General features: G+C 30.1%; 1 protein-coding gene across 1 annotated transcript in view; it reads right to left on the minus strand.

Annotated features, from left to right (window-relative positions):
- LOC148311993 (uncharacterized) overlaps positions 1–17951 on the minus strand; it is a 379515-nt gene that overhangs the window by 325601 nt on the left and 35963 nt on the right. Inside the window, exon 2 of the mRNA XM_088277982.1 lies at positions 504–721. Within this exon, the coding sequence (XP_088134108.1) occupies positions 504–606 (103 nt within the window). The 5' untranslated portion in view covers positions 607–721. The remainder of the gene's footprint in view (positions 1–503; positions 722–17951) is intronic.

The raw sequence follows: 17951 nt of genomic DNA on the forward strand, positions 1-17951 counted from the left end.
GGTTCATATACTTATAGAGAACTCAAATTCTTGTGGAACTTCGTTATTTATTGATCAAATTTGAAACAAAGTGCATTGCAAGAATTTGAGTAGTGTGGTTGTCTATAATGGGTAGAATTGTTGAATGTTACACGTGTGTAAAGTGATTACTTAAACCAGCCTATGACGGTGGTCAGCCCCGTAAATGCCCAGACTTCCATATTCTTTCATGAATTGAGTCGGCAGTCACTTTGTAATAAAATGTATGTATTTTTAATCAATGTTTTACTTAGTAAATACCACTATTTCTTAAAATCTACTGTGACACGTGTTTCGATGCATTCCGCATACGGTGTTTGAAAATGATGCGGAATGCATCGAAACACGTGCCACAGTATATTTTAAGAAATGGTGGTGTTTACTAAGTAAAACATTAATTAAAAGTTCCATATTCTTCTTAATCTTTGATGAGATGTCAAAAAATTATATGAACTATAATATTTTTTTTTAATGAAAACACTTACCATTTTTATTGTAGTAACCGGAATTGTGCTGAGAAGGATTCGAACCCATCTGTCCGTTCCTCTGCTCATCTGCTCCCACTAGGCCAACATCAACGGTTGCCATGGCGACAAAATTCAACAAAATTTTATATTTTTATAAAATTTACTTTTATTCACCTCACTTTGATTATAATTAAACACTTGATTTAAATTTTTTTATTAAATAGTTAAGTGAAGACCTTAATCGGAGAAAAATATTTTTTTTATTATTTTAAAATTTAAAAATTAACATTTGTACACTCTCCTTATCATTCATCGTTCACTTTGTGTAATACCACTTAATTTTAAGTGAACGATGAATGATGAGGAAACTGTTATTAAAAACAGATAAATATTACTACAAAGTGACGAATTAATTAATGAAATTTTAATTAAATATTAAAATATACAATATATATTCTAATGAATAATCATGACTTAAAATGTCAATACCCATCGAACTGACGCGACGTCATGCTTTGTGTAATACCACTTAATTTTAAGTGAACGATGAATGATAAGGAGAGTGTTATATTACTTTAACACAAAGTTAACAATGCTTTTAATGTACAAAATATATATGTCAAAAAGCCATAACTTAATATAAACTCTTAGAAGAAATTTCCATTATGTATGAAATGTTAGATATTATTTTATCAATCTCTTTATCCAGTTCTGTGGTGTAATAGTTGACACATTTAGGTACATACTGTGGTTCACGGGTTCGATTCCCAGGGAGCTAAAAATAAATATAATGAGTTTTTTCACTCTTATATTAATTTAATATTACTTTGGGCTTGTTACTGAAATGCTGGCTTATCACCTTGCCTTCATATAATAAAAGATCAAATTTACATTCCATCAGTTTAATCATTTGGTGTGGGTTAAGGTCAGTAATAGTTTGATAATACTGACTTAACGGATTTAAAGCTTTAAAAGGTATTTTTTTTATTCAATGCCTATGAATAGGGCTCTCGGGTTTGCATACCCGTGCTATACAAAATTGTGTAACTTTGACGCTGCTAATTGATTTAACGTTTTTTTCTGTATGTTTCTTTTAAATCGTCTTTATTTTATATGATTTCCAAATATTAATAATTTATGTATTTATTTTCCACACTATGTTGCAATATCTGTATCACCTGAAAAAAAAAGAAAAAATATATGATTAAGTATTTTAATAAAAAATATAATACAAATTAACCAAAAACAATGCAATGATAAGTTTAATTTACAACTTTGACCTGGCCCTGACTGTCTAAAGTGATCACTTCTCCCCGGTGCAGCGTTCACCGATATATATATATATATATATATATATATATATATATATATATATATATATATATTAATTAAATTAATCTTTAAAAAATATTTATTCTGTGATAAAAAAAAAAAACAATTCTATGTTTATTCATTTGGCGTTCTCCATAATATATATTTTTAATATTAAAATCAATATTTGTAGAACTTCATACTAATTTTTTTTTATATAAAAATAAAACACTGATTTTAAGGGTCTGCTCTGTGTAGTTTGATAATGGCCTAAAAAGGCGAAACAATTGTCAGGAATTTTATTTTAAAAATAAAGATATACAACTTAGTTGTTCCTTGAAATCTGATTCTAATATTTAAAACAACTTTTCTACTACCATAGCACTATTAAAACACTTAAAACTATATAAAATGTTTAACACATTGATGATTGTCCTGACGAAGAGACGGGTACGGCTCGAAACCGGTAGACATAAAAATTTCGGTGAGTAGTTATGTACTAATATTATTAACATTTTTGTAAAAAATAATCAGTTAAAATGTCTAACCACAAAGTAAATGCTTTAAATATTGATAATACTGAGAGTACTAATACATATATATATATATATATATATATATATATATATATATATATATATATATATATATATATATATATATGTATATATGTATATATATATATATATATATATATATATATATATATATATATATATATATATATATATATATATATATATATATATATATATATTTATTCCAATGAATAATCAGAATTGAAAGGGTTGAAAACCATCGAACTGACGTTATTCCGTAATGGCTACAGGGAAGCCAGGTCGCCATGGCAACACACCTGCACCGGAAGTTCGCCGTGATAGTTCCGAGTAACCGGAAGAGCTTCCTGTCTAGCGAGAACCTAGCTATTATTAAAACTGCTAATGTTTTGCTCCATATTGAAACAGCCATATTAGCGTGTGATTCCCATTTCCCTGCATTGTTCGCGAAAAGATATCAATTACCGTACACCCGATTTTCCGCAAATATGAATTGAATAATAAAGCCCTGTTTATTATTATTTTATTTATTTTTTCAACGCAAACACTTTAACATAAAATGTTAATTCATTAAAAATTCACACGCTCATACTATCTCAACACACCTTTCTTAATTATCTGTACCTTGCAAACTCTCCTTACAACATCATTTGAATAACTATCATACAATGTTTTGTCGCACATTTGTCTGGTAGAACGCGTTTCGGTTGCATTCAGTTTACTTTCATCCTTCTGTTGTAACTCTATGCTTCACTTTCTATATACAAGAGTTGACCCGATAACTGGTCAAATGAAATAAATGTGATAAAATTTAAAATAGTTGTGATTTTATTTTAAATGATATAATGTGTAGTTCCACCAAGAAAAGTCAGTAAAAACTTTTAAGCAGAAACTCTTCTATTAGTATGTGTGGTCCGAATCCTGGATTATAATCACACACATGAAAAACGTCAGAAAACACCATTTCAATTTTCATTATTAAAGCTTATCATTTGACCAGGTAATTTATTTACAACATTTTGAGTGTGTCCAAATACTTGTTCACAAAATCTGGATTATCTCCAACTACAGGAGTTATTTTCATATTATTTTTTGACATTTCATCAAAGATGAAGAAGAATATGGAAGTCTGGGCATTTAAGGGGCTGACACGTCATAGGCTGGTTAAAGTGATTATTTTACACACGTGAAACATTCACCAATTCTACCCATTATTGACGACCACACTACTGAAATCCTTGGAAGTTCCATATAAATGAACCAATTTTGAAACCTTGTTCTTGAATCACTAGAGACATGTATTGGTGAGATGTAAAGAAGCTTTTTATAAAGCAGAAACTCTTATATTGTGTGTGAGGTCCGAATCCTGGATTATAATCACAAAATGTTTGCTAATAAATTGTCTGGGCAAATGATAAGTTTAAATAATAAAAATGAAAATGGTATTTTCTGGCGTTTCTCATGTGTGTGAAAAACTTTTAAGACTTTGTAAAATTCAAAACGATTTCTATTCAAATATGCAAGTTCCCAAAACACAACTCCTGAAACTCATATATAAACCTCTTAAAATGAAGTAAATGTATTAAAAACCATTAAAATTTTATTTTATTATAAGTATACGAGTATAAATAATGTGCAGTTCAGCCAAGAAAGGTCAGTACAAACATTTAAGACTTTTCAAGTTTCAAAACGATTTCCGTTCAAATATCAAAGTTCCCAAATCACACAAACTTCTGGAACTCATATATAGCCCTCGAAAGGGTTGTTTGCAGCGACCCTTCTCTAATAGCTACGTCCCGTTTCTGATATGTACTGTCCAAATATACCTCGAGAACTAAACTCCGACATTATCGCTCACTCCTTTCAAGAACGTCATAAATCAAAAATCGTCAATTTTCAGCTGAACGTGTTTTCAGAATGCCCAAATGTACTATATCCCAGCAAAAGAGGCATATTTTTAACTTTATATTTACCCGCTACAGGGCAGAAAGTGTTGTTTTTGCATTTTGAAGAAAGTGTATTGTTTAACTATTTTTTTAAATATGGTAAATATTTTTCAAATATACATAGAAAAAACCTTCAGGTTTTACCTAAAAAGATCTGTTGCACAGTAAAAAGTTCAATAAGTGGCTTATTATTTATTTTTAATACATTGTATAATATTTTTAAACTGTAAAAACGTTCTCCTCAAAAATCAAGTTTTTTTTATTTATGACGTTCTTGAAAGGAGTGAGCGATATTTGAAAGGTAAAGGCCATCATTTTCCAATAAAACAATCGATATCCTCACTGTTTGGTAATGGATACTAGAGAATTCATCTATCCTTGAAAGGTCCTCTCTCCCGCTAAATTATTCCTTGTGAATTTCACGAGAGATGCCTTAATTATTTTACATACAATGTTTGAAGGTGTGTTTGTGACACGTGTGACTCATAAAGGTTATTTTATTTTAAAATATTCTAGCATGTGAGCAAACTTGCTTAGCAAAGACATTTTTTTTAAATTTAGGACACGAAATTTCAAGCGACATGGTATCTGCATTTAAAAGTTATAATTCGTAACATTTTGTGTGTATCAAAATGATTTTTCACAAACCTGAGTTTTTTTTAGGAGATATTTTTACATTTTGACATTTCAACAAAGAGATGAAGGTAGAATGTGGAAGTCTGAGTTATTTTATAATTTACATCTCAACATAGACGAAAAAGAATACGGAAGTCTGGGTATTTACAGGGCTTCCATGGGAGTTTAAATAACTTTATACACGTGTAACATTCACCATTTTACCCATGATTGACAACCACAATACATATCATTTTGGAATTTCCATAAATATGTTATGTCGCTTCATATACAAGTTTGCGGTACCATCTATGGTTGATTTGAGTAAGCTTTTTTAACGAGTAGAGATTCTTTTAGTTGTAAAAGTATGCAAGATCCTTCCTGAATTAATTTTATCATAATCGTAAAGGAATTTAGTAAGGGAAACTCCCTTTATACTACTATTTTGCTTAGTTCATAATTTTTATGATATTCATGGCGGTTCTTATGTAGTACTTTCTTAGTCTTAGTCTCTTGAAGAGGTGCAAAGTAACTAGAATTTTATATTTTAAAATGTATTAATGACCTTTAACAGTAAAAGAAAGATAATATAAATGTACACTCACATATGTACATATAAATAAATATATATATACATATATATATATATATATATATATATATATATATATATATATATATATATATATATATATATATATATATATATATATATATATATATATATATATATATATATATATATATATATATATATATATATATATATATATATATATATATATATATATATATATATATATATATATATATATATATATATATATATATATATATATATATATATATATATATATATATATATATATATATATATATATATATATATATATATATATATATATATATATATATATATATATATACAAATATATATATATATATATATATATATATATATATATATATATATATATATATATATATATATATAATACAAATAAAATGTTAAAAATATCTACCCTTATAAAAATGATTCATCCCTTTGAGGACATTCATTGCTTTTTTCGTTAAATAATATTGATATATCCACTAAAATATATTAATGCCCCTTAATTAGCCAATTTTCTGCTGTCATTATATATTTTTAGATATATTACAAAAAAGAAAAGTATATTAGATAAAAAATAAATTAAAATAGCCTCCCCAATTACCGAATCTGGTTATGGACCCTCTCTATCGACTTAGCGGAGAAGCTGTCACTGCCTGACGAGGGTCGGAACACAAATACAATGATGAAGTTGTCATCTACGGCTGCCATTGTCACGTGTCTGCCGGATGGAGGCTGCGGTATTCGGGAAGTTGCCCGAATATCCGGTTATTTATGTAGCAGGTAAAGTTTCTCGCGGCCATGTCAACAGATTGAGCCAATTAAAAGTTCCAAGGCTTAATTAACTCTTTTTCTGTTTGTGCGTGGAAATTAGTATCTCTCTGGCGTTTGAGTTCCGGGTAATTAAATAGGGTTGCCACATAATTTGCATCACTGAAGCGCACAAGAAAAATACTCGTTTTGTGACTGAATGTGCGCAATGTGCGGTCACTGAATTTGCGCAAATTAATAAAAAAATTGACATCTTAACATAGATGAAGAAGTATTTGGAAGTCTTGGTTTATGGCCTTATGGCTGGTTAAGTGATCACTTTACTCACGCATAATATTCACCATTCTACCCATTATCACAATCACACCACTTAAATATGAGTTCACAAAAGCGATGTATGTTGGATTAAGCTTTTATTTAGCAGAGACCATTTCATTTATATGCAAGATCTGAAACCCGAATCATTTAAACCATACATACTGGTAAACGCATGAAAACATGTTATTAAATTTTTTATGTAGCTTATACATAATTTGGCCAGCAATTTTTATTAATTAATATTTTTAAGTGTGTCTTAAGATTTGTGAACAAATCGGCGGGGAAGGCAACGAAGGAGACAATGGTACGCGCATGTCAGGAGAATGGAACCATCCAGACTCCCCCACATTGCACTGCATTTCCAACTCCTGGGCAGACCACCAATGAGATGGATTTACAGCTGGGAATTGACATTGCAGGTGGCTAATCTCTCTTAAAAACAGGCCAAAAGGCTTAAGATCAATAAGAAGAAGGCACCAAGAAGAAAAAAAGATTTCTTAACTCATCTTCCAGAAGTTTCGATTTTTCGAGGTTTCGTCGTTTGTATATAATTGTGCGCATTTACGTGAGCGCAATTATTATGGAACCATGGCTTGGGATGTTGGTATGTTTAAATTTATCTCAGGCGATTACATTTTATTATCTTTTATGTATGTAGAAGAAAATCTGCAAGTCATGGGATGTGCTTTATAAACAACACTTTGCGTTTGACGATAATTTTATTAAGTGTGCAGAGATAAACAACAGAAAATGGCGTAAGTATAATAATGTATTAAACATACTCTCACAATTCAGACTCACTAACCACCAGGCCCTGTCTTTATGGTTAGGTAAAGAGGATATATCCCCATGGACCGATATGGTCAGCAACGCGAATGTCCTCCGAAAATGAAGAGCAGGGAGACAGTTGCTGACTGATATCAAGGTCCGGAAGGTGTCCTATCTGGGGCATGTGCTGAGAGGAGACAAGTACGAGCTATTGCAACTAGTGGAGGGTCCACGAGGTGTGGGCAGAAGGCAGATCTCCTGGCTCCGGAATATACGACATTATCAAATAATTATTATTGTCATCTCCGTAGTGTAATAGTCAGCACGCTCGGCTACCGTTCTGGAGGTCTCTGATTCGATTCCCAGGAGGGGTCAAATAAATATTAGTGATTTTTTCACTTTCATATTATTTCAATATTACCCTGGACTGGTACCTGAAGCGGAGGGCTGATCACCTTTCCTTCATGTGTTAACGATCAAGATAACACTGCGTTTATATGATGCAGTGCCTTATGCACCATTGGAGTGCGGATAAGGGTTTGAAGAATGAAGAAATATGCAGAATATAATGTTTTATAAATTAAAACAACTTTGTTTTTAACCATTTTTTTATTGGTACATTTTTTCTCCAACCGGTTTCGGCAATGAACTTGTCATCATCAGAGTTTAACATATACTAGAATAACAGAGCACACGTTAAGCCCTGATGATGACAAGGTTCTTGTCGAAACCGGTTGGACAAAAAATGTTTCAATAAAAAAGTGGTTTAAAACAAAGTTGTTTTATTTTATAAAGTTTATAAAATGTGCCACAAAGTATCTGCAAAAAACATTCAAGAAAAAAAAATTTAAAGTCCTAAATTATTGTGGTGAAAAGTAACGAAATATAAAACAGTAATAAATTATATTATTTTTTTACCATTTACAGACACAAGACAGTTCTGGGTAATATTGAATAAATATTAGAGTAAAGCGAGTAATAGTCGAACCCGGGACATCCAGAACGGTAGCCTAGCATGTTGGCAATCGCCAACACGCTAGGCTACCGCCAATGACATTACGTAGGCGGACAGGTAGTACATTAAAATGCGAGTGTTTTTGCCTAGAATTTTCACTCATGAATTACATGAAATTATAGTAACTTAAACATAAAGAGTAAATCCACTCACAAGTAGGCATAGGCTATGAAACTTTTAAAGTTGAAGCCTGAGTAGGGACATGATAAACGGTGTTGCATAAGCCGTAGCTAGATTTCAGAGTCACTTGGACGTTAGGTAATTTAAAAAAAAAAAAAAGTAGTACATTAAATACGTAAAAATTAATGATGCATCAAAACGTTTTAATTTAAAAAGGTAATATTTTTTTTCAATTAAACAATTAACGAAGAAAACCCTAATTGGGAAAGCCCTCCAACAAAATCCGGACAAACACAAACAAATTGGTATTGAAATATTATTTCAGTAAATTAAATAAAACCTTTCAGCTTTAAACCGTTTATGGGGGCACATGAAAGCAATCTGGGCAAGTAATTTAATTCTTGTGAGGGATAACCAAACCTGAAGGTAGGCACCCTTAATGGAAATTATCCGCCCCGTCGAATGAGAGGTATTGACATTTCCTGAAACCCCCGAAGACATCCTATATTCTCTGATCACGTGCAGCTGATTGGGTAAGCTTGCTCTTCTTGAAAACGGGGCTGGATTTTCAGGTTTTTCAATTAGACTGTTTTCAGCTTTCAGTAACAGAGTTCCTGAAAGTTCTGGAGAAATCGAGTAGTTAAAATTTAAATTAAAAGGAATATTTTTTTATCATTAAATTTTTGTTCACAATTTCAGGATTTATTATACTTGGGATTTATTACGGAGGATTTAATCAACAACTCAACGTAGATTTTTAACTTTTATTTTAATTTTTATTTCTTTGGTAAGCTTATATTACAACTAATACAGACTATTATTTACATATTATTTTGTGACATCTCATCAAAGATGATGAAAAAAATGGAAGTCTGGGCATTTACGGGGCTGATAACCGTCATAGGCTGGTTAAAGTGATCACTTTACACACGTGTAACATTCACCAATTCTACCCATTATTGACAACCACACTACTTAAATTCTTGGATGTTCTATATTATATATATGAACCAATTTTGAAACATCATTCTTGAATCACTAGAACTACACTAGAGACGTCTATTGGTGACATAAAAAAGTTTTTTTATAGAGCAGAAACTCTTTTATTAGTATGTGAGGTCCGAATCCTAGATTATAATCACACACATGAGAAACGTCAGAAAATATTATTTTCATTTTTATCATTTAAGTCTGACCAGATAATTTATTTACATTTTGAGTGTGTCCAAATACTTGTTCACAAATCTGGGTTATCTCCAATTATAGGAGTATTTTTCATTAATAAAAAGAAATCTGGGCATTTACGGGGCCCCGTAAATGCCCAAACTTCCATATTCTTCTTCATCTTTGGTGAGATGTCAAAAAATAAAATGAAAATAACTCCTGTAATTGGAGATAATCCAGATTTTGTGAAAAAGTATTTGGACACACTCAAAATGTGTTAAGTAAGTTTAAGTTATTTAATACCACTTTTTCTTAAATCTTATATGACGCGTGTTTCGATGCATTCCGCATCATCTTCAAACACCGTACGGTGTATCGAAACACGTATCACAATAGATATAAGAAAAAAGTGGTATTTACTAAATAAAACTTAAATAAAAAAATAAATACTTAATTTTATTGATATAGATTTCAAAATTATTTTTAATTTTTATTTTTATTGGTATGGACATGTGGAGCGAATGAATAACGAGAGAATGACTAAGAAAATATATGTGGCGAATGTGAGAGGGAAAACAGAACGTGGACGACCGAAAAAGACTTGGCACGATCAGATCAATCAGAACCTAAAATCTGGCGGTGTCAAAAGTCTGCGTAATCGGAGGGCATGTATGACTAGATGTATGGATGTGAAGGTGGCGAAGAGTGTATATCAGGACAGAAGAGTGTGGCGTTCGATCTTCTCTGCCTACCCCTGCGGGGAAACGGCGTGATGGTAGTAGTTGTAGTAGTAGTAGATTTCAAAATCGCATGATTCAATTTTGATTAACAGTATGATTGTTTTTCTTCTGTAAGTTGTTAGATTGTTTTGTATCTCATTTCCTGAAATTCAGTGAATCCAGAAGACCTGATTTTAATTTCAACAGGCGTCTGAAAATATCATGCACGCTTGTCAGGCTGCAGCTGGGGTGAAAGAAGATAATTTTCCACCCCATAAATCTCACAACCTGTCAACATTTTTTATTTCTCCCTTTCCTTCTTATTATGTCATACTTTTCTTAACATTCAAGTGGAAAATTAAATTATTTTCTCATCCGTATTTTGGCTCACCCTTATATAAGTTCATAGTTCAATATATATTTGAAAATCGATATGTCTAAAAAAAAATTATTTTTTATTATATTTTGTTGATACTTATGTACAAGCACTATTTGCCCTCTAATAAGGATATTTAACCAGTTTTATCAGTCTGTTTTTGGTTGGTAGGAAGATATTCCTTTTAAGAAATAAGGTCGCCTATGTGCATTTATTCAGGACACGAAGTTTAAAATTAATATTTTCCCAGAATTAGTTTTAATTTGTACCAGAAGATGAAAACAATTGTCGTTTTCGAAACTAGTCGTAAATAAAAATAAAACTCAATTTAGTGGATTATTCAAATGTTTAATTTTTAATAAAATAATATTTTCCCTACAACAGATTTATATATCTTCTTTCTGACTCCATCCCAACCTATCGTCTGACTGTTGGGGTCTGTTTTAATCGTCTTCAGGTTGTAGGTCCTTTTACCATGGACGACATCACTTAGGTCAGGCATGACCTTAAAAAAAATTGAAATAGTTTTTCATGAGAGTCGTTTATGAATGATTTTAGGCCATGCTTATGAATGATTTTAGGCCATGCCTTCGAATCATGTTTTATTTCAATATCCGTAAGCATTGTCAAATATAATAATATAATGTTTATTTCAAAATATTAGAATTACGCGCTTTCTCTTTTCATTCTTTCTTATTTAACCAGATCGAGCCAAAGCTACTAGTGTGTATATTAATAAACTCTGGCCCCGCTTATTCCCCTCCCTACAGATATCTATCTCACCCTAGCGAGTAGGATCCCAATTATATAAAATCTTTTAGTTATTTTTTAAAAATTAAACAGAATCAATTTATAGTTTAATAATTAGTATATCATATAATTAAAATGACACTATGTTTTTAAATCACCATAAATCTCTTTAAAATATAGTGATTTTAAAACGAAGTTAAATTTTAATTATAAAATGGAAAATCCCAAAGTTAGTGCCTCAAATATAAATTAATAATAATAATAATAATAAAACCCTTATCCGCACCCCAATGGTGCATAGGTCACTGCGTTATATAAACGCAGTGTTATCTTGATCGTTTACACATGAAGGAAAGGTGATCAGCCCTCCGCTTCAGGTACCAGTCCAGGGTAATATTGAATAAATATTACAGTGAAAAAATCCCTCATATTTCTTTTTACCCCCCCTGGGAATCGAACCCGGGTCCTCCAGAACGGTAGCCGAGCGTGATGACCATTACACTACGGAGGCGAACAGATTATTTTTATATCATAATTTATAATTAAATAATATTATTTAATTAACTTGACATTGGCAAAAGCAATATATCTTATATGCAACGCCATTATTCATATGAAAAGCTCTGTTGATACCAAGACTTCCATATTTTTCTTCATCTATGTTGAGATGACAAAATTCAATTTTTAAGAATTGAAGCAAGCAATCGTCTTATAATATTTAAATTTGAGATGAATGGTTTAACATCGACTGTCGTTCAAATTGATGAGATAAATAATAATGCACGCTCCGTTAGTTTTTTCATAGATCGCGTATTTAGCAGTTATATTTAAAAGCGAGTCTTGTTGTACGGGAATCTGGCGCCTCTCCAAGGGAAATTATCGCCGGACATCACTTTTGAGATGTGCTTACAACAATATACATACATAATCCATTACTATACAAATGTGTGGAGTCGAATTGTGCGTGTTTTTGTAAAAACGATGATAGATAAGCAAATACGTATCAGTTAAATAAATATACAATATAAAACTTTTAAGACAAATATACCCCTTGCACCTCGTACATACATATGTACAAATAGATTTCACTTCTCAATGGTTTCGAATGCTGGACGATATAAAATACTTACTCAGAGACAAAATAAAGATTTCACGCATTCGAGGAAGCCTGGCTGTAACAGGCATCAATAGTAAGGTAAAGGAAAGGCAATTAAGATGGTATGGGTATAAGACGCAGAGATTTGATCATATTATGAATCAAATAATCCATATGGATCTTCCTCGATGGACTTTTTTTTAAAGGAATAACCCTCAAAGCGTCTATTTTAGATGCTTGTCCGCAGGCAGGATAGTAAAGATAGGGAAGAAAAATGTGAAAAATACATCATAAACATCCAGACAAATTGATTTTTTTTAAATTCATTTTGCGATTGGCGATAATCGAACCCGCGACGCCAGTTTCGCAGTCGAGTGTCTGCCCAACTACGCCACATCTAAAGGAGGATCAACAAAGAGTTCATGGATGCTAGAGAAAGATAACATTATACGAAGGCATGGACTAGGTGACGTTGTCTATATGTATATATATATATATATATATATATATATATATATATATATATATATATATATATATATATATATATATATATATATATATATATATATATATATATATATATATATATATATATATATATATATATATATATATATATATATATATATATATATATATACATATACATATATATATATATATATATATATATATATATATATATATATATATATATATATATATATATATATATATATATATATATATATATATATATATATATATATATATATATATATATATATATATATATATGTATATATATATAAATGTAAATAAAATACCTGTAGATTTTATTAAATATATTTAGTGCCGACCATCACAATTGTGACAGTCGGTAAAGCAGATCGCGCAAATCTACCACCAGACGACGCGCATGCATCGCACTGGGAAAAACAAGAGAGGTCAAAAAAAAAAATTGTAATTGATGAGGTGTCATATTATATGTAAATTAATAAAATAATAATAAAACCCTTATCCGCACCCCAATGGTGCATAGGGCACTGTGTCATATAAACGCAGTGTTATCTTGATCGTTTACACATGAAGGAAAGGTGATCAGCCCTCCGCTTCAGGTACCAGTCAATGGAAATATTGAATACATATTACAGTGAAAAAATCACTTATATTTATTTTACCCCCCTTGGGAATCGAACCCGGGACCTCCAGAACGGTAGCCGAGCGTGCTGACCATTACACTACGGAGGCGGATTATATGTAAATTACAAAAGATTATTATAGAATAAACGTTTCTTTAATTACAAAGATACACATTGTTAAATTTATTATTTCAAACCCACTGATTTACAAAGAAAATTTTTGCTTAGTTCATCACTTTTTACGATATTTATGGCAGTTTTGAATGAAATGTGTATATATATATATATATATATATATATATATATATATATATATATATATATTATATATATATATATATATATATATATATATATATATATATATATATATATATATATATATATATATATATATTTATATATATATATATATATTTATATATATATATATATATATATATATATATATATATATATATATATATATATATATATATATATACGTGGTAATATTTTCCTTTTGAAAATTAAGTGTAAATAATATGTAAAGTGGGTGTATAATAATAAAATAAACAATGTGTTGCTTTGTAATTAAAGAAACGACAATAAAAGTTTATTCTTAATTAATCTTTACAATAATTTTTATATCTATATGATTCTGACAGTTGATAATATTATCGGAAGTCTTTTGTTTTCTTCTGAGTGACGCATGCGACATCTGTTGGTAGAACTGTTTTATGTAGGTACTATTTGTAGGTACTTAATAAAATGTATGGGTAGGTACCTAGTTATTTTATTACATCTCCCCCCTTGGGGATGAAAATTCATAGTAAAATTTTCACTCGTCCTCCGGATCATCTTCTTGTAGTGATGGGACTGGTATAAGTTTAGTGATATGATAAAGGTTTGATTTTATTTTTTTATGACCTGTATCAATTCTGTATATTGAGTTAGAAATTTTTTCAATAATTTTATAAGGTCCAATTTTTAGTTCATCCAATTTTTTTCTGTTTAGCTTGTTTCCATTTTCCACATACACCATGTCTCCTACGTTGAATTCGCAGCCTATTCTATTTTTGTCAAATAATGTTTTATTGTAATTATGTGATTTTATTGTATTTTCAAGCGCTATTTTCCTGTCTCTAATCCAGTCATTATTAGATTTTCCTTGTTTTAATTCGTTGGGTAAAATATTTACATCTGTACCATATAAAAGATAACTTGGGGAAAAGTCAGTGACTGAGTGATTAGTATTATTATATTTATTAACACATTCTTGAGCTATTGTGGTCCATGCTCTTCTTTTCCCTTTTTCATTTATTTTGCATCTGATTTTGTTCACCAATGTTTGATTCAGCCTTTCATTTAGGCCATTTGAGAATGGTGCATTTACTGCAGTGAAGATTATTGGGATCTGCTTGTCATTTAAGAATTCCTTGAATTCTTTCGAGTTTATTCCTGGGTATTGGTCGGTGAGAAGCATACCAATATCCTCGGTTTCTGTTATTTTCATGACTAGTTTTATAAAATCATTTGCATTCTGAGTTTTCGAGGTTAAAATAAATGCGTATCTTGTAAAGTGATCCACTAAGAGATGTAGATATTTTTTTGTTGATCTTGAACCTCCTAAACCTCCAATTGTGTCTAAAGATATTATTTCAAAAGGCTTTGTGGCCGGGCCTAGATGAGACATAAATCCAAATTTCTTTTGTCCTCTTGATTTATTTTTAATACAAATTTCACAATTTCTACAAATTGTTTTTATGTTTTTCGTCAAATTTTTGGCTGCGTAATGTGGACTAATAGTCTTTTGCATTTGTCCAATTCCAATATGGCATAGGTTTTCATGTATGTCTTTTATGATTTCGATGCTAAACGGTTCTGAAAGAATTATTTTTTCTTTTTTCTTGACCTTTTTAAAATAGACATTGTTTTTTTCAATCCATTTGTTTTTTTTCTGTTGAATTCTTTCATTTTTATTCTGATCTCTTAAAATATCTTCTAATTTAACCAAATTTACAACTTTTAATTGTTCATCTGCATTTTCACTCGATTCTAATACTGGATTCCTGCTTAGACAATCTGCTTCTAAATTCTTCTTTCCTGGATTATATTTTATTTCAAATTCATATTGCGATAAATAATATGTTAAATCACCTAACTCTTCATCGGTCCTAGATTTCAGATTCATATTTTCCAAAGGTTTGTGATCTGAATAAACCGTAAATGATTTACCTATTAACCAGTATTGCCAGTATCTTACTGCTTCCTTAATTGCTAAACATTCTAAATATATTGCTTTCTTTTTCTTCTGGGCTTCATTTAGTTTTTTTGAAAAGTATGCCACTGGTTTTTCTCTACCATCGGGCTGCTTTTGTTTCAAAATGGCCCCAACACCTTCTAAAGAAGCATCGGTATAAATGTTGATTGGTAAATCCTGATCAAAAATTTCTAGAACGGGCTGTGAGCAAAGCATGCTTTTTGTTATTTCAAATGCTTTTTGGCATTTATCACACCAAATAAATTTTTGATTTTTCCTTAGTAAGTTATGCAATGGATCTAGTATTATTGCACTCTTTGGTATGTATTCATGGTAAAAGTTTATTTTCCCCAGAAATTGTCTTACATTTTTTATCGTTTTTGGAACAGGAAAATTCTTTATTGAAATCAAATTATCCTTTACTGGTTTTATTGAATTATTTTGAATTATATGACCTAGATATTTTACCAAGTCTGACGCAAATGCGCATTTTGTAAATTTTAACCTGAAACCTTCTGTTTCGATCGCTTCCAGCAACTGTGTTAGATGTTTAATGTGCTCAGCAAAAGTTTTAGAAAATATAAGAATATCATCTATGTAATTAACGGTGAAATCAGTAAGTTTATACTTTCTTAATATGTTACCTAGTATCCTTTGAAAAATTGCTGGTGAGGTCTTCAATCCAAATGGTAGGCAAGTCCATTGGAAATGTCCTTCTTGTGTAACAAATCCCGTCTTTTTTCTGTCTTCGATTCGTAAAGGAATAGACCAAAACGCTGAGTTTATATCTAGTGTTGAAAAAAATTTGCAATTCCTGGTCTTTATCATTAGGTCTTCAATTAAAGGAAATGGTTGAGCTTGAGGCACTACTATTTTATTCAAGTCTCTGAAATCTATACACAGTCTGGATTTTTTGTTTTCCTCTTTTTTAAATGCCAATGTAACAGGTGCAGCAAATGGACTGTAGGATTCTTCTATTAGCTTATTATCCAGTAATTTTGCAATTTGTTTTTCTATCTCCTTTTTATCTTCTACAGTACATCTGTAAGGCCTCTTACTGCAATATCTGTCTACTAGTAAGTCTATCCTCGCTTCGTATCCACTAACAGTGCCGATATCATATTTGTCTTTTGCAAAAACGGATTTATATTTGCAAATCAGTTCATTTATTTTAGATTTTTGAAATTGATTTAAATGATTTATTTTTATTTCAAAATCCTCTTCTTTTACATGTTCATTATAATTTATTTTGCATTCCTCGCTGTTGTTATTTTCTGTATTTTTAAATTCACTATTTTTTATTTTATATTTTGTAGAAATTTTTTCTACTTTCTTTTTATTTTCATTTTTCAAGCATTGTCTTTGTGTTATTTTTAAGTCTTCATTTTGGATTAGTTTAAATTTTTTTATCATATCTAATCCTATCAAAAAATCATATTTGAAATTTTCTTCATCAATAATATATACATCAACGTTTTTTTCCAATTCAAATATTTTTATTTTCAAAGTCGTCAAACCGTTTGTCTTTTTAACACCATTAATTGTTACTAAATCTGCTTCATTCATATTGTTTCCTTTTCCTTTTATTTTTAATAACTTAGAATTTATTAGAGAAACATTTGAACCTGAATCGTAAATTCCAAATATTTCAATTTGATCATTTAGTAATAGTTTGACATTTATTAATGGTGTTACTATTCGTTTTTTTGATCGGTTTCGTTTAACTTAGCTTCTATAACTGAATTGTTTACATGTCTGATAGTATTTTTATTATTAAACTTATCATCCTCCTTTGTTCTAAACCAGCACGTTACTTCAGGGTGATATCGAGTTCCCTTATTTAATTTTTCACAAATCTTACATGGACTTTTATCTTTAATTTTACCACTAGTTCTTAGATTTCCATATCTTCTTTGATCCGAAAACCTTTTTTTATTTACAATGTTTTCGTGTTTTTTTACTTC

Source organism: Brachycentrus maculatus, unplaced genomic scaffold, assembly GCF_059751285.1.
Source record: "Brachycentrus maculatus isolate JH-2025_06_01 unplaced genomic scaffold, ASM5975128v1 h1tg000053l, whole genome shotgun sequence".
NCBI classification, from domain to species: Eukaryota; Metazoa; Arthropoda; class Insecta; order Trichoptera; family Brachycentridae; genus Brachycentrus; species Brachycentrus maculatus.